Genomic DNA, 16,607 nt, shown 5'->3' on the forward strand with positions numbered 1-16,607 from the left:
TAACGGGGTTCCAATTATACCTAGGTACGGAGGATTGACGAGCTTATAAAAGAACTAGGTATTAGGTAGTCATGAGGTGGCACGGTACGTTCACGACAATATTCATCTCCTTTTCTAATCCAAAAACTCAACACACACGTCCTAATAGGAGCCAATCTAAAACGCCAACATGCTGGAGATGGTTCTAGATACTTGACAAACTATCTAGGTATAGGTACCTAGGTAAAAGATCCGGACGTTAAAGTTAGAAAAGTTGTAGAGGATTGAAGGAAGTTTGTAATCGATTCCTTTTGCTGTTCGCGTTATTCAAGAGTCTGCAATGTCCGCGAGTTCGAAGACATTGTCGAAGGACCACAACGCCCCCTACGCTTTTATCGCGAGGACGGCCGGCTGTTCTATCGGCGGTTCGGCTGCGAAAAGGGACCCGACCCAGACAACAAAGACCATCCATCAAGAAGCACATTAGTTGGGTACTGCCTCTCCAACGAGGTCTACTACGATTTAGTAGATTTTTCTTTTCTCTAGAATCCAGGTTAAACGATTGGATGATAAGCGGAACTAGGCAACATGACCGCCAACGATTGGGAGGATAACCTTCGTTGACACTGGAGAAAATCCTCGAGATAGAGGAAACCTAGTCGAGATATTCGACCGGGCGAATGTGCATGGAGAGTTCCGTGACTCGGGATAATCCGGTGTCAAGCAACTTCGTGATGTCCTATGGCGTCTTGTAAACTATCTCGTCTTAAAAGTAAGGAATCATCAATCCAAATTAGTAATGATCGCAATTTCGGATTGGGTATTTTGACACGGTTACATATATCTACATCATCATGTACACGTCCACCGAGAGATCGTTTATTTCGCCAAGAACTTCTGGAAAGCCTCCTGTTCGATGACAACATTTCCCACAGCTCTAAGCTTCTTGCGACCCTCCTTCTGCTTCTCGAGGAGTTTATGCCGTCGCGTGATATCGCTAGCGTGAAGTTTGGCGAGCACGTCCTTGCGGAAGGCTTTCAGAGTTTCACGGGCAACGATCTTCTTGCCGACGGCAGCCTGGATTACGACTTCGAACATCTGTCGCTGCACATGCTCCTTGAACTTGGTCACCCATTGCCGGCCTAGCCGCTCTACCTGCGATAGATGTACGACTCTCGATATGGCATCAACGGGCATTTTGTTGACCAGCAGCTGCAGCTTAACTAGCTTACTCTCACGCCATCCAGCATCCTCGTAGTCCAGTGTAGCATAACCCTTGGTCGCACCCTTGAGCTTACCAAATAGGTCATCTACTAACTGGGCAGTGGGAATCCGATATTTGAGAATAACTTGCGAGCCGTGGAAGAACTCGATACTGTCTTGCTCGCCACGACCAGCTTCGCATAGTTCGATGGCCCGGCCTAAGTACTCCTGTGGGAGTGTCATGGTAGCTAGTACGTAGGGTTCATAGTAGGTGGCACCGCGGGAACGTCCCTCCTCCATTTCTGGAAAGTCAGCGGGGCTCTGGAGGACAGACTCAGTGCCGTCTTGCCATACGACCTTAGTCTGAACGGCAGGTTCGGTGATGATGATGCTTGCACCATGTTCCTGACGCAGACGGTCTTGGAAGACGGAACAGTGAAGACTGCCAAGGAAGCCCAACCGCCAGCCGGCACCTAAGGCTTCGGAGTGATCTTTGAAGAGAGTGACGCTACGGTCATTGAGGACGAGCTGACCGATGCTGTCCGCCAGACGACTATAATCTCCTGGATCCGTAGGGAAGGCGGCGACGAAGACCATAGGTTTAGGCTCCTCGAAACCTGGATATGGCTCGACGACGTTTTCAGAACCGACGGTGGTAAAAGTATCACCAATCTTGGCATCTTGGATTTTCTTCATCCCCGGGTTAAAGATAACATAACCGACCTGACCGGCGCGTAGGATCGTTTGAGGAACCTGTGTAGGATATCGAATACCGACCTCCCCGACGGTATACTTATTGTCGGTAGCAAAGCTGATGATGTTATCGCCAGCCTTCACAGTCCCATCGAAGATCCGAACTAGACAGACAACGCCACGGAAGCTATCATACCACGAATCCACTAGAAGCATCCTCAGCGGCTTCGATTCATCGCCCATCGGCGCCGGGATATTCTCTACTACGACTGGCAGCAACTCCTTAACATTCAGGCCAGTCTTCGCGCTTACGCCGATGGCCTTGCTGGAATCTAGCTCCAATGTAGTTTCAAGCTGTTCGAGAACCCTCGGCACGTCAGCGGCCATCATATCTATCTTATTTACAACAGGTATGATCTTTAGGCCCTCGGCGAAGGCGAGATAGAAATTGGCGACGGTCTGGGCCTGAATGCCTTGGCTGGCATCTACAAGCAGTAGAGCTCCTCCGCAACTAGCATATGACCTCGTGACTTCGGCACGGAAATCGACATGACCAGGAGTATCGACGAGATGTAACAGGTAATCGAGTCCATTGTGATTATAAATCATAGTACAAGTCTGAGCCTTGACCGTAATTCCGCGCTCGCGTTCGACCTCGAGAGTATCAAGGATCTGACGGTTCGAATCAGACGAAGATATTGTGCCAGTAATTTCCAATAAACGATCCGACAACGTAGATTTGCCATGGTCGATGTGCGCCACGATGCAAAAGTTGCGAAACCGTTCGATGGGGATCGCGGCGATGCGACGTTCAAGATCACTGACTGCTCCCTTCGCTGTAGACTTTGTGCTGCTATACCTTCTGGAGACAAGCGATACAGCGTCTGTCAACGGAAGCTTCGGGCAGAGAGAAGGCCATATTTGACGCAAGCTATAGCTTCCACTATGAGCTGTGCGTAGGAAGGTCGGCCGTAGACATGATCGCATGAGAACAGGTGCCAATTTCAGGCCTAATCTGCCTCCCATCCATACGAATTGGGTCTTGTCGAGTTTAAGATTGTGACATAGAAGACGGCATTTGAAGCTATTCGCAATTTGGTCGAGTTTGACGAAATTTCCATTTTCATTTTCATTTTCATCTAGGTATTCCGGTTATGTGGGGCACCGAGCTACAAGGGGGGGGGTTATCTTATCGATTGTTTATCGATCCAGTTATAGAGCAACCGGTAAAGTTAAATGATCCATCACCCCATCACCCCGCCAAACTTTCTATGTCGCAAGTAAACAAATCTTGACAAGTATTTTATTCTATGCTCAAAGCTTCGAAGTAGAAGAACCAAGAAACCAAGAAACCAATCCACAACTTACGCTCTATCACACACTATGTCTTCTAAATCCGCAGAAAAGGATAAATCAAAAGTCCACAAGCTCGCCATCAAGGGGAGTGCAAAGCTTGTGGCCGAGTTCGTATGTTTACCCGACACCAACTGTTGTTCTCTTCCTCAAGCTAATTAAACCGTCGTGTAGTTCCAATACTCGATTCATACCATCTTGTATGTGGCTCTAACTTATCCCTACACCGGACGACTCAACTAACTATTAATTTAGATTCCAAAGAGGCGTCTACCCTGCCGAAGACTTCACAGCGTACGCAGCTAACCTCGACCCTACCAGCCCCCAAACCCAATATAACTAACGACTCCCCAGCGTAAAGAAATATGGCCTAAACATGCTAGTTTCCGCGGACGACCAAGTCAAAGCGTACATCAAGAAGATAATGTCGCAGCTAGACAAATGGATGCAGCGCGGCAAGATCAGCAAGCTCGTCATCGTCATCACGGACAAAGACACAGGCGAACACGTCGAGCGCTGGCAATTCGACGTCCACATCTTCAACGCCCCTTCCAAGTCCAAAAAGTCTAAATCCTCCTCTTCCGCCGCTAACAGCGCCGAGAACGACGCTCCCCCGTCCGCGTCCAACACGGCGTCCCCGGACCCTTCCAAGACCGAGGCCGAGATCCAAGCCGAGATCGCCGCGCTCTTCCGCCAGATCACAGCCTCCGTCACTTTTCTACCCCAGCTTGCTGGCGATTGCACCTTCAACGTCTTGGTGTACGCCGACGCGGACAGCGACGTGCCCGTCGAGTGGGGAGACAGCGACGCCAAGGAGATCGTCAACGGCGAGAGGGTGCAGTTGCGAGGGTTCAGCACCACGAGTCACCGCGTCGAAACGCTGGTTAGCTATAGATTAGGGGAGTAAGAACTCTACCGTCTATACGGCTTGTTATTGTTATCATCCATGGATACGGCTGCTGTTTAAATCGGAGATGAAGCTGGATAACCTAGACGGAATATGATGGATGAATACGAGGTAAACCTAACAGGCGTTCTTGGGGTTTTCACGCTTTGTTTTGCCGGCCGGACTACACATGATTATATTGTATTTATATTTATCACGCATACTAAGGTCATTGTTACCCTCCCTTAAGAATCTACCTATGATAAGTAGGTCACTTATGATCTAATACATAACAGGACTAAGCTTGGGTAATCTACGACATGAATAGGTACCCATGTCTATCTCGGTCAACTACTGAGCATCCCACCAACTGTCTATGTCTTTATTTCGTTTTTTTTTAAAAAAATTCCTGTGCTTCTTCGAAAGTCATGATGCGTCATCCCTCAATCCTTGGGTTTCTATGAAGGGGCCTCTAACTACCTACTGCCATATACACCGATTTGTCCCCGCCTACCCGTCTGTTCACTAGACTCCGTTGCTCCCAATCAGTTTATACGGTTGAAGAAGTAGACGTAAGCCGTCTTCTTCATCTCTTCTACATCGCCTGCTTCGACCACCTTCTCGTCGTTGAAAAGTACCCACTTGGGCGATGTAGTATCCAACAGTTTGCGAATAAATGCCACATAATGTCTGCCTTAGTGTCAGTACTAAATCTTACTATTATTTCGGAATGAAATATACGACGTACCCTGTGTGAATACTGGTGCCCTTGTGACATACGATACTCTGCAGCTGGAATTTGGCTGGTAAATCTGCGCTACCTGCGGGAGTAGCCTCTTTCTTCTCTCCCGTAGACGAACCAGCCTCCTCGCCAAAATCGCCTTGCTCGTCCGGATGGCTAAATAACCATTCAACGGCACGTTCGACGTCTCCGTTGGTCTCCTTCAGAGCTTTGCGAGCTTGCGGTGCACCGAATCCCATAGCGCCAAGCATTTCGATTTTTTCGGGATCCGCCGCGGCACTACCTCCCTGGGCGGCTGATGAAATAACTAGAGGCTCGTCGATGTCGGGGTCCTCCATATGACCGAATAACCACTCCATAGCCGAGTTGGCGTCTGAGTTGCCGGTTGCGTGCAGGGCCTTCTCGCAGCGGGGGCGAGGAAATCCCATTGCCATCAATCCTTCTAGCGCAGCCTCGTTGGGAACAAATGCCGGGGCAGCGGCAGCTTCCTCTTCAGGTAGCGGCTCTTCGGACGACTGGAGTCCGGACGAGAGGTACTCGTCGAGAGGGAACGGCTCATCCCCCACCAAGACAGGAACGTCAACCTTGCGAGGGACCCAATTCTCCACCGTCATCTTTCGCGCGTTGACTATAAGTGTAGTTGGGAAGGTCTTGAATAGGGATCGCTTTGTGAACCCATCCTTGCTTCCGCATGACGCACACGTTAACTCTACCGCCTCTTGAGCCGTGAAGTTGTCAAGACATTCTTTGAGCGAAACTGGCTTGTAGCGAATCCCTTCACCCTCTGCAGCCGGTATTTTTTCTATGGGTACATCGATGAAGATACTGTCCTGCTCATTGGTTGTATATCGTACTTTCTTGCAACTTAGGCATTGCAGCCGTTGCTCGAGCGCGAATCTGAAAGGCTGAGTAGGGTCAGAGAGAGGAGCAGGGTGTTGTGATCTAGTAATGAGTTTGACAAGATGTTGTAGAAGTTCAAAGGCATCCTGTTGGCGCATCGTCGAGAACTCGTCGTGACCCCGGCCGATGAGGTGCTTCAGCATGCTAGGCGATAGCCCTTTCTGATGAGGGATCTCTGGTGAATTCTCGGACGCCACAACATCGGTGTCCGACTTAGAATAACGGCCTGATAATAAGCCATCCCCTAGCTTGCGAAGTTGTGTTTCTAGATCCTGAGCCGGGTCGGACACGATGGGTAGGTCAACCTCGGGTATATTGTACCGTGTCTGGAAAGCGGGAAGATCGAATAAACACTGTAGTATACTAGCGAGATAGCAGCTGTTTCCCAGATTCTTTAATCCTGTCAAGCCGGGTCCGAATAACGGCTTAAGTTCCTTTCCGTCTTCTGTAGTCATAGAGAATTCCCATCGTAGATTCTGCTCGATCTGCATCTCGGTCAAGCTCTTCTCCGTCTTCACCTGGTTGGAGAGTATGATACCCCAATGTGCTAGGTGAGTTGCGAGGTCGCCATCCACGCGCTCTTCATCGCATTGGTAACAGTATACATCTGCGGTGCCCTCCGGACTGATGGATCCCAGCTTGACAGCAACCGCATGCTTCGACTCAGTAGCGTGTGCTAAGCCGTGAGAGTTGCCTCCTACACCACCGAACTGAGCTCGACCGCAGCCCAAGTTACCGCATTCTAGACATAACCACAGATTCTCCTTGAGTTCACACTTAGAACAGTGGCCTAAATCGCTTTGAAGTATTCGGCTTTCGTGTTGTTGCAGTAGAAGGATATGCTCGCAAGAAGTAAGCTCTTGTTCCCAGGCTTTGACCTCTTCTTTTCGCGAGAATGTATTCGCTTTAAGGACACTGTCGACGATGGGTGCTAACTTAGGGCTAGTCTTGTCGAGCTCCGTAGAGCACTCGAGGCATCTAACGGTGGTTGTGATATCATAGCGGTCGGCTTCGGTCTCGGCGGCGATCGCTAGCTTGGTCATCTTCGCGGGAGGTTCATCTTTAACGACTCGCTTTCGAGTTCGACGAATGTTAAGAGCAAGAGGGTGACTACTGGTAACATGGTGAAGCTGCGAATGAGCTCTCACACCCAGACAGCCTCCATTGAAACATTGTAGGCAAACATCGAGACCTTGAGGCTCATCCTGTGTGTACTATATAAGCATGGGCTAGTAGAAGTAGGGCTAGGGTGTCGAGTGCCACCGTTCCACCACGATCTCTCTATAAGAGAACTTACAATAGAATCGAAACACTGGGTGCAGTCTTCACGATAGACCGACTGAGCTGGCGTCGGAGGACTCAAGGCTGCAATACGTCACGGAAATGTAAGCTATAGAAACAGACGAGATATTACAACTCTCCCTCGCCCAAAACCAACTTACAGATGGAATCAAGGTGTGGACATGCCATTTTGAGAGAAGATAAACGGGTGAAGTTGGAAGATAGTACGGACGAGGACGTTGGTGAAAGAAGATGGGAATGAATTACGAAAGTTAAGAGTGACAAGGTTCAAGGAAGTTTTAAAGATTGAGTTTGATTATGCCACAGACCAAACTCTTTGACCGTTTATTTGTTACTAAGATCTAAAACATCCTTCAGGCAAGCAGGCAACTAGGTAACCACCAGAACGCAACTACCTAGGCTGCTAATTGTTGTAGGTGTAGGTGTAGGAGCTACCTACAATATTGAGGAAGCTTCATCCAGGACATGAGGCGCAAGGCTCATGGAGGGGTATAGGTACATGTACATTGTACCTAGTACATTAGATCAATCCGTTAAGGGCACACAACTTCGTGCTAAACATCGAATTCCATAAAATCCGAAAGCCTTAGGTGGTAAGCAGTAGGTACCTAGCTAAAGGGGACCTATTTGCCCCACGTTGTGCTAGTGACGCGTATCGTGTACCTATCCCCTCATAGTACATACTTACTATGTACTTTACTAGGTACTACCTAGTAGCGTTAGACCTGCTACCAGCTGGTTTGGGCTGGCTAGCAGCAGTCATACCTAGAGGGTTCGGTCGAAACTTTTGTCGGACTCGGAGCGTAATCGATTTTGGAAGTTGCTGAAAGGATCTGATAAGAAGCTCTAGGCGAAAGGTGGGGATATCCCTCCAAAATACAGTGCTTACTAGATAAAATGCCTTACAATCAGCATGGAGCACACACTGTATTTCTCCCTATGACCAACCCCTCTTCACAGTGCATGTACCATCTCCGAGGATTATGATTTCATCGCAAATTTGAATGGCTATGATTCGCCACACTAACCCCAGATCCATTTTACTACCGAGATCGCCGACAAAGACCGCCATCAACTTTTTTGGGCTTTTGTCATCATCTCCGAATAATAACTCTAGACTTATCCTACAAACTTCCTCAGTTTCCATCTCTTCCGTCACATATCTCCCCCCTCAATCGTCATCACTGATTTCGCTAGCCATCAAACAAACAAACCTACGATATTTCCATCCCTCTCGACCATTAATAAATCACTCGGGTCTCAATATCATCCAAATCGCATATCGGACACCAAACCCACATAACCATCAAAAATGTTGTCGCGAACACTCGCAAATACTGCTCGTCGAGCGATCGCATCGGCCACCCCTCGTATCGCCACACGCCAGACACTCAGCCCAGCCGCCAACATCATCCGCCGATCATACCATGAGAAGGTTCTCGACCATTATAGCCGACCGCGCAACGTTGGCTCTATGCTGAAGACGGACGTTGATGTTGGTACTGGCCTAGTAGGCGCTCCGGCTTGCGGCGATGTCATGAAGCTGCAGATCAGAGTTGATCCGAAAGACAACACCATCGCCGACGTCAAGTTCAAGACTTTTGGCTGCGGCAGTGCTATCGCGAGCTCGAGTTATTTAACCGAGCTTGTAAGGGGAATGACTTTAGAAGAGGCTGGCCGAATTAAGAATACCGAAATCGCTAAGGAGCTTTGCTTACCGCCCGTCAAGCGTAAGTTATATCACCCACCCTTGCCTATCTTAGATGAATATGTTCCATAAATATACAAATTTTTTTATATTTCGAATTAAAACGGAGATAAATACTGATATCTTATGTAGTGCACTGCTCTATGTTAGCCGAGGATGCCATCAAGTCCGCTATATCTAACTACTATAGCAAGAATCCTCATGCTAAGCCGACAAACCTTGCTGGTACTGGGGCAAAGTTACCCAATATCGGGGAGGCTGTGGCGGCGGCAGCGGCTTGAAACAGAAACTCCATCTCCGCGTCGGATTTATGACTAAGTCATTCGTTAACATGCATGGGATATGGAGTCTGGGTACAATCAATAAGGGCGGAAAAGTTGCAGTTTAGGTGATGGTGCGATCGGCTCACGCAGAAATGGAAGAAAGGAAAGAAATGGCAGTAAGGATTAAGCGAACAGATCGACGCGAGTCTTATCTGCCCAAGTGGCCACTGTTTTCAGTTAAGGGATGTTGTATTTTAGGTACGATTGGAGTTGTGCGGGATGGACTTCTCATCTCATCGTCAACCGAGTTCTTGGACTAATAATGCTGTTCAACCGCTCATTAAAGAGATCCATGGGAGGTACCATCGTCCTGGTTTAGGCAATAAAATTGTAAAACCGACTTGAGTCGCAATATCTATCACAGTACTCAGTGAACCCGATTACCAAAGTGACTAATTACCATAAACCATTTATTACCATTAACTTCATCTTGCCTCATCTACTCATTGACTAATTGATACCGAACTCGGAGTGTTTGATGGAAATGCATAGTACTACGTATGTAATTGCCACATAGATTGTGCCGAAAAGAGAGGGAATTGCATTGTAGGAACCATGATCAAGAGGACGAATTGACGCCACATTAATCTTGTGCTAGGAAAGGCAGGGAAGGTAAGCCACATTAAGTCTTATCGTTAGTGGGGTCCGCTTATCCTTATCTTATCTAGGACAGCGTCCCAAAGTTCTAGGTCAAGTCTTTTTTTTCGAATTGGTTTTTTTTGTTTTTGCGCTTACAACTGTACTCGCATAGGTAACGGCGTCTTTTCAAGGGCCAATTCTTGCGCACCAGGACTGCAACACTTCAATCTCCTCTCTTTTAGTTTGGAAATAGAACTAAGGACAACATTCTACTTCAGTAAGCTCGCAGGTTCCCGCAAACATGTCGAAGCATCGCCTTGAAGACGCCGAGGAAGTGGAGGCCGCGACTCTCCCGCGCAAGAAGTCCAAGAAGGAGAAGAAAGATAAGAAGGACAAGAAGGATCGCAAGGAAAAGCTAAGAGATCTAGAATCGGCTTCTTCGACTCCAGCAGATTCAACCCTCGAGGCAACGGTATCAGAAGTCGACGGCGAGGTTAAGACGAAGAAAAAGGACAAGAAAGATAAAAAAGACAAGAAAGACAAGAAGAAGGCCATGAAGATTGAGGCTGAATTAAAGGGTGAACAAGCTCCTGAGGGCGAGTTAAATGGTGAGGAGGATGAAAAGAAAGACACCCCCGAAGTGATCAGCGAAGCGCCTTCTCGCGACGAAGTAGATACGGATCGTAAATCGAAGAAGGAAAGGAAGGAGAAGAAAGACAAGAAAGACAAGAAGAAGCGCAAGACAGAAGATACAAATACAAGCGGCACAGTTAATGGGACTAATGGCAACACAAATGGTACTGTCAACGGTTCAACGACATCCGCGCTTTCTGCCTTACCCGAAGCTGATATCACGGCCTTCTTGGACAAGCATCAGATCACCGTCAACGATCCTCTTTCATCTGACCCTCTCCGGCCCATAATGGAGTTCTCCCATCTACCATCTTCTGCCATTGTCGATAAGAACCCCTTCGCTTCCTTCAAGGCCCCAACACCCATCCAAGCCGCATCATGGCCTTTCGGTTTGTCAGGTCGCGATATTGTTGGTGTAGCGGAGACTGGTTCTGGAAAGACCATTGCTTTTGGTCTACCTCTTATCTCTTCTGTCCTTGGAATGCCCAAGTCTAAAGGGGCTGGCAGGATACGAGCGGTTGTTGTATCGCCTACCCGAGAATTAGCAATGCAAACCAACGAACAGTTGACCAATCTCGGAGAGCTTGTTGGCTTAAAGACCGTCTGCGTATATGGTGGCGCGCCCAAAGACGAACAGAGATTCCTGCTGAGGAAGGCGGATGTCATTGTTGCGACCCCTGGCCGACTGAAGGACTTCTTGGAAGAGGGCGCCATCAAGTTAGAAGAGGCTAGATTTGTGGTGCTAGACGAGGCTGACCGTATGTTGGATAAGGGATTCGAAGATGATATCAAGAGAATCATCGGGTGCACGCCTAAGAAGGAGGAGCGCCAAACCCTCATGTTCACAGCGACATGGCCGCAGAGTGTACAGGCGCTCGCATCCACATTCATGGTGTCGCCGGTCAAGATCCAGATAGGCGGAAACGAGAGTGGCGACTTGCAGGCGAACGCGAGAATTGAGCAGCGTGTCGAGGTTGTGGATCCTCGGGGCAAGGAAACTCGTTTGCTGCAGCTGTTGAAGGCTCAGCCCAAAAATGAGCGAGTCCTGGTCTTTTGCTTGTATAAAAAGGAGGCTACTCGGGTCGAAGGTTTCTTACAGCAGCGCGGCATCAAGGTGGTCGGCATTCACGGTGATCTTAGACAAGAGCAGAGAACTCGCAGTCTCGAGGCGTTTAAGACAGGACAGACACCAGTTCTAGTTGCCACGGATGTTGCAGCGCGAGGTCTGGACATTCCCGAGGTCAAGCTTGTGATCAATCTCACTGTAAGTTGGAAGTTTTCTATTTATCAGTTTAATATAACCTGATGCCTACTAGACTACAGCATGCTAACCAATGATGTATAGTTCCCTCTCACCATCGAAGATTACGTTCATCGTATTGGTCGTACAGGACGAGCAGGTAAAACCGGTCTGGCTATCACGCTCTTTACTGAGCACGACAAGGCACACTCTGGAGAGTAAGTTTAACAAGAACTCACCGAGCCCTCTACTTCTTGAATCCACACTAATGCGTATTATCTAGGTTGATCAATATCCTCAAGCAAGCCGAACAACCGGTACCTGAGGATCTTCTCAAGTTTGGAACCACCGTCAAGAAGAAGGCTCACGGCACTTACGGCGCGTTCTTCAAGGATGTCGACATGACGCAAAAGGGCACGAAGATCACGTTTGATGATTAATGGTACTAAAGCGTAGCGAACTAGCATGGCGAACTGCTTTCTATAGAACAAGCAGACTATTGACGTTTAGTCTGGCATTACCCTACCGCTTTGCTACGGCCGCGGAGGGAGTGATAGCAACTCAGCAGGTATTTGCGTTCAGTATATGCGCTAGGTTTTACGTTAAGCCATGTAGATGAATAGAGATAGAAAAGGAGTTAGGGGAACTTACATGACCGTCGCAAAGGGCACAGCTCCGATTGCAACCGTAATTAGATCTTTAAAAACGTGTGTTGATATAGTGCCAACGGAGAAACCGGCTCTCGTCAGAGAAGCCCAGAAAACCGCAGTAGCCAGTGTCGATAGCGCCAAGCCATCCGGAAGGACGCTATTCCAGCCAAAATCAGACCCGTTACTCCTGAAGTACTGCGAGATGAAGGTCCCACTCCAAACAATACGGCACAGCATATTAATGCAATTCGCATATACGAGGCCAGCAGCGCCTAAGTCTAGGACCCGCAAAGAAACAAACCCAGCAACGCCAAAAGCTAAGCTGAAAGCTCCCATCCATAGACTCTGTCGATGAACCTCGGATTCTGTGGCAACAGATGAGACGAATGCTTCTGCGACGCCGTTGATAGCTAGAAGAGGGATGTATAGACAGTACCGCGCAAGTACGGCTCCGGCTCCGCTGGCGGACCACTTAGCTCCCGCGACGATCTGGATCAGCAGAGGCGCTGCAAAGGGGCCCACCGTGACGACACAGATACCCAGAAGAAGGTAAAACTTCAGTAGAGCCTGGAGATCCGACTTAGCCTTATTGACGGCCTGCTTATCTGGCGACCCCTTGGCGGAGGAAAGCAATTTGCTAAAGTAATTCCGACTACTCTCTTCAACGGGCTGGAAGACCAAGCGCGCAAGTAATCCCCCGTAGTTGTTGGCAAGGGCGTAGATGCCCTGCGAACCAGGATCGGATAAGACAGAGACGAGAAACGTGTCGCCTTGAGTGAGGATATGCTTCACGAATGATTGCGCCGTCAGGCTAGACGCGAGCTGCAAAGTAGGCTTGAAAAAGTACCCAAGCACGTAATTTGCATCCATCTCGTCCATCTTACTGCCCTTCTGCGCCAATGGAGCGCTCCTCTTCAATAAGAGAGAGAAGCCTTCAGCAGACGCCAATTGGGTCCCATACCACATATACACAGCAAGGAGGCCGAAGCTATAGGCCAGCTGCCCAAGAGCGAACGGCAAGACGCCGATTTCCAAGCCCTGCCTCCACGCCCAATTGGCGGCTCCGAAGGTTACCACACATCGTAGAAAAGTCGCGATCGATTCGGCGGCAGCTCGAGGCCCGAAACGTAGTCGGTATTGTAGGATCACGAACGCGGGCTCGGAAAGCAACTCCACGATGGCTGCTACGCTATAGATGCGAAGTGCGACGTCGAGGTACGGCGTCGCGGCCGTCGAAGCGTCTACATAGCGCAGATAGGCCCAGCCTAGTCCAACCGAAGCTCCCAAGCCTAGAAGTAGGGATAGATGGGCGATGTTAATCACGGACTGGTTGTCTCTCGCGTCTGCGGAGTTGGTCTTGGTCTTGGTGTCGTTCGCATTGGATTCGGTGGGAGTGGACGGGCTGTCCTGTCGCTGGATGGCTACGCGCAAGCTTTCGCGGGCGAAGAACAGGACCGAGAGATAGTATACTTCGAGCTGTGTCGACACACCTAGGAGCTGGGCGGTGAGGAAACGGAGAAGCAATTGGTTGGCGACGAAGGTGACGGCTCGCGACGCGATCTGGAGGATGATGAGCAGGGATGCTCCGCGAACTGCTGAACCTTGCTTCGGGGTAGTTGGGGAAGCTTGGGGGGGAGGAATTGGGGGAATTGGAGAAGGGTTAGCCTGTGGTGGCTGTTTGCCTAGACCCTTTGCCATCGTTACTGGTTCCTTAACCAGGGTCGCGTGGCATGTGAAGCGAACTCGTCGAGCTTCATCGAATGTTGGGTGGATTGTGGAATTGTGGGTGTGGGTTGTTGTGAGTTGGAAGCCGAATAGCGGATGGAGAATGGCGGATGGCGGGTAGCGTAGGTCTAGGAAAACCGGACATTGGTTGGACGATGATAGGTGATAACTTTTTTTTTTCTAGCGATTAATTATTCCTTGCGCTGTAGCTATGTACTATAGTACACTGCAGTAGGATAATTCAGGGGACTATCTAGGTCCCTACTTAGTATCCACTAGGGGGAAAAAGTACCGGTCCGGCTTAGATAGGAATTGCTTAGGTTCGGGCGCTAGTGCTAGTAATCCACTATAATTTGCCTAAATGATGCACTAAATTACGTCAACACGTGCAGATAAAACCTCAATTTTCATTTTCTCCCTTTTCTTATTCTTCTCGTTACTCTCACCTCACGCAAGACCATTCATGCTATCTCATTTTTATAATCGTACATCCTCTCTCTCCTCTCGAGGAACTCATTGTCTGCTAGTATAGATAATCAATTCAGTGATTTTAGCTAAGAGGTACGATCTGGAATAATAAAAAACACCATCCGCTATCGAGTGTTGGTACCGGATTCGAAGCAACTATCGGACCGATACCTTTATGCCTAACCCCCCTACTACGACTTATCTACCAGTATAGCACTCAGTCTAGGCCTAGACCGCTTGACCGAGGCAGGGCTTTGGGCGTCTCTAACCACTAAAGAATTGCCAATGTGGAACTCTAGAATTACGAATGACGCGCGAAGTCGCCGTCGTCATCAGTTCGATCGTGTTTTTTTTCCTTTCTTCGCGGACTATGCCATACTTACGGGGAATCCATTAAACTCCACCAGCCCACACCGATATCAATCTCTAACGACGACAAATTCCAGCTGAGAGGAAGCGTTGCATCAACTATCATGTTTGACGTCAGAAAACTTGGCTATCATACATCATCTAACACGGCCAACAACATCAGAAACTGCCTCATACATCTCTTTTCGTCACTGCTTACTATTTAGGAATCTCCTAGAGTTAGCACGTATTATTAACCGTTATGTAACTCATAACATCATTATCATATCACTCAAAACCCACAGACAAGTTTCCAGAAGTCCAAAAATATGACATCTTGAACTGACCTTTCTTCGGCCTTATTCTACTCAGCTCTCGGGTCTTAAGACCTCATAAGGATTAAGTCGTTTGGGTCATCTAAGTTAGGCGGAGAAGATGGGGAGACGTGGAGAGACTTGAAGAGATCGTGAGGAGCATGAGGGGCATGAGGAGAGAATGCCTAGGTACCTAGGTAGGCATGGAGAAGAGGAATGAAAGAAAAATGTCGTCTGACTAATTCACTAGTTCTGAGGAGTAAGAAGCACTAATTCAGACAGCTCCGTCGTTGAAGTTATTTTTTCCTTCTTATTTCTTATTTTTTAAATTTAATTTTTTTTTTTTTTACGGGCACGTGGTTATTCGTTCACCTTAAGAGCCAAGGTCAAGCGAGTCTAGCCTCCTAGGACCTCTTTGGATCCAGTAATTCGCCGACGGTTTCTCAGCGAACGGCACTTGTACGCCCCTTGCAATAACATCTCCCAAGCACCAAGGTCCGGTTTACGCGGGACTATGGCACTACGGGACTACGGGGGCTAGGAGTCAAGAGGCTGGGGGTAGAGTACGGATGTTTCTCCATATTTACCATCGTCTTCTACTAGGTATGTATGTACCTCTTGGCTTTAGCTTCGACGGATTCCCCGAGTTCCGATACACCCTTCCAACTTGTCTCTTCGCTGCCATAACGACGCGATGGTAAGCCACTAATGCAGTGAAGCCTTGCTCCCGCGTCCATCCCGCCTAGGCACACTAGGCAATCCTAGCTTTCTACGATATTTGACTCGTACGTTTGATCCAAACATATTTCAAGATCTGTATTCTCGAAGTGACTTCTTCACGATAGATCAGGCCAGAGGTACTATCCGTATACAAGCCTCGTGCCCCGGCGTGGGACGAGGTATACGGAAGGAGATGACCTGCTTTCTAAGTGAAGAATTCTTGAAACAGCCACTCGTACAAAGCACTTTTCCTTTCCCATGATTTCCCATAGTTTCCCACAGTTTCCCATAGTTGGGAAACGTCGTACATGTCCCATAGCGTATAGCTAGAGACATCCATCACGTTGCTCAACCTCAGAGCCTTGCTTATTATCTGTCGTCTCCTCAGCCATGGGTCAACCCATTGTATTACGTCGACGAGCTTCTGAATCACCAATCGACGTGTTGTTGGATTCGATGTTTGCTGTCATTTGATGTAATGGGTCCCGAATATCGAGTGGTCAAGATTTATCGTGCTACTCCAGCGAAATTCTGGTATTCTGGTATTTCGGTATTCTACGCCGCGGCGTTCTAAATTCTAACGGACCGGCAAGCTAGAATGATGGACCCATCAAAGACCCGTCGAAGACCCGTCCAGGACCCGTCCAGGACCCATATGGCCCTCCCCAAGGGGTCCCCCAACATGATGGGGAAAATCTATCATCATTGGGGAACTTGGGGGAGGTTTCTGAGAGACCGAGCCCCATCTTTGCGCTACAATCGGACCGTTCTCTATTAGTTATCCTCGTGATGTATTACTCTGGTAGAGGTCTTGCCTAGAAAGGACATGAAAGCACACGAA

General features: G+C 48.7%; 6 protein-coding genes across 6 annotated transcripts; 3 read left to right on the forward strand and 3 right to left on the reverse strand.

Moving 5' to 3' along the window:
- Nucleotides 1–660: 660 nt before the first annotated feature.
- GGS22DRAFT_81504 (GTP-binding protein lepa) lies at nt 661–3,001 on the reverse strand. The gene has a single exon (XM_047968171.1). The coding sequence runs from the start codon at nt 2,899–2,901 to the stop codon at nt 859–861; it is 2,043 nt and encodes a 680-aa protein (XP_047814486.1). The 5' UTR covers nt 2,902–3,001; the 3' UTR covers nt 661–858.
- Nucleotides 3,002–3,258: 257 nt separating this feature from the next.
- GGS22DRAFT_182171 (DNA-binding protein) lies at nt 3,259–4,135 on the forward strand (the record flags this gene model as incomplete). The annotated part of the gene is made up of 4 exons (XM_047963937.1): nt 3,259–3,342; nt 3,403–3,428; nt 3,484–3,522; nt 3,583–4,135. 4 exons carry the CDS (start codon nt 3,259–3,261, stop codon nt 4,133–4,135), a joined length of 702 nt encoding a protein of 233 aa, XP_047814487.1.
- Nucleotides 4,136–4,397: 262 nt separating this feature from the next.
- GGS22DRAFT_81512 (ubiquitinyl hydrolase) lies at nt 4,398–7,686 on the reverse strand. The gene is made up of 4 exons (XM_047968173.1): nt 7,199–7,686; nt 7,054–7,121; nt 4,863–6,961; nt 4,398–4,804 (listed from the first exon to the last, which is right to left on the reverse strand). The coding sequence occupies exons 1-4, from the start codon at nt 7,224–7,226 to the stop codon at nt 4,660–4,662; spliced, it is 2,340 nt and encodes a 779-aa protein (XP_047814488.1). The 5' UTR covers nt 7,227–7,686; the 3' UTR covers nt 4,398–4,659.
- A 409-nt stretch (nt 7,687–8,095) lies between these two features.
- On the forward strand, nt 8,096–9,598 carry GGS22DRAFT_174444 (FeS cluster assembly scaffold IscU). The gene is made up of 3 exons (XM_047963093.1): nt 8,096–8,788; nt 8,899–9,444; nt 9,507–9,598. Exons 1-2 carry the CDS (start codon nt 8,371–8,373, stop codon nt 9,045–9,047), a joined length of 567 nt encoding a protein of 188 aa, XP_047814489.1. The 5' UTR covers nt 8,096–8,370; the 3' UTR covers nt 9,048–9,444; nt 9,507–9,598.
- Nucleotides 9,599–9,969: 371 nt separating this feature from the next.
- GGS22DRAFT_182175 (DEAD-domain-containing protein) lies at nt 9,970–11,981 on the forward strand (the record flags this gene model as incomplete). Its single annotated transcript, XM_047963938.1, has 3 exons — nt 9,970–11,565; nt 11,647–11,759; nt 11,825–11,981. 3 exons carry the CDS (start codon nt 9,970–9,972, stop codon nt 11,979–11,981), a joined length of 1,866 nt encoding a protein of 621 aa, XP_047814490.1.
- On the reverse strand, nt 11,833–14,117 carry GGS22DRAFT_81543 (Rft-1-domain-containing protein). The gene is made up of 2 exons (XM_047968174.1): nt 12,193–14,117; nt 11,833–12,131 (listed from the first exon to the last, which is right to left on the reverse strand). The coding sequence occupies exons 1-2, from the start codon at nt 13,887–13,889 to the stop codon at nt 12,059–12,061; spliced, it is 1,770 nt and encodes a 589-aa protein (XP_047814491.1). The 5' UTR covers nt 13,890–14,117; the 3' UTR covers nt 11,833–12,058.
- Nucleotides 14,118–16,607: the final 2,490 nt, after the last annotated feature.

Source organism: Annulohypoxylon maeteangense (assembly GCF_022496945.1).
Source record: "Annulohypoxylon maeteangense strain CBS 123835 unplaced genomic scaffold GGS22scaffold_24, whole genome shotgun sequence".
Taxonomy (NCBI): domain Eukaryota; kingdom Fungi; phylum Ascomycota; class Sordariomycetes; order Xylariales; family Hypoxylaceae; genus Annulohypoxylon; species Annulohypoxylon maeteangense.

What these genes read in the sequence shown, in the direction of transcription:
- GGS22DRAFT_81504 (XM_047968171.1), bottom strand. Translation starts at nt 2,901, where the DNA reads ATGGGAGGCAGATTAGGCCTGAAATTGGCACCTGTTCTCATGCGATCA.
- GGS22DRAFT_81512 (XM_047968173.1), bottom strand. Translation starts at nt 7,226, where the DNA reads ATGGCATGTCCACACCTTGATTCCATCT. An exon ending in TCCACACCTTGATTCCATCT is followed by an intron (nt 7,122 to 7,198) that starts GTAAGTTGGTTT and finishes GACGTATTGCAG; the next exon opens with CCTTGAGTCCTCCGACGCCA. An exon ending in GGCACCAGTATTCACACAGG is followed by an intron (nt 4,805 to 4,862) that starts GTACGTCGTATA and finishes ACACTAAGGCAG; the next exon opens with ACATTATGTGGCATTTATTC.
- GGS22DRAFT_174444 (XM_047963093.1), top strand. Translation starts at nt 8,371, where the DNA reads ATGTTGTCGCGAACACTCGCAAATACTGCTCGTCGAGCGATCGCATCG. An exon ending in TTGCTTACCGCCCGTCAAGC is followed by an intron (nt 8,789 to 8,898) that starts GTAAGTTATATC and finishes TATCTTATGTAG; the next exon opens with TGCACTGCTCTATGTTAGCC.
- GGS22DRAFT_81543 (XM_047968174.1), bottom strand. Translation starts at nt 13,889, where the DNA reads ATGGCAAAGGGTCTAGGCAAACAGCCACCACAGGCTAACCCTTCTCCA. An exon ending in GTGCCCTTTGCGACGGTCAT is followed by an intron (nt 12,132 to 12,192) that starts GTAAGTTCCCCT and finishes CGTAAAACCTAG; the next exon opens with CGCATATACTGAACGCAAAT.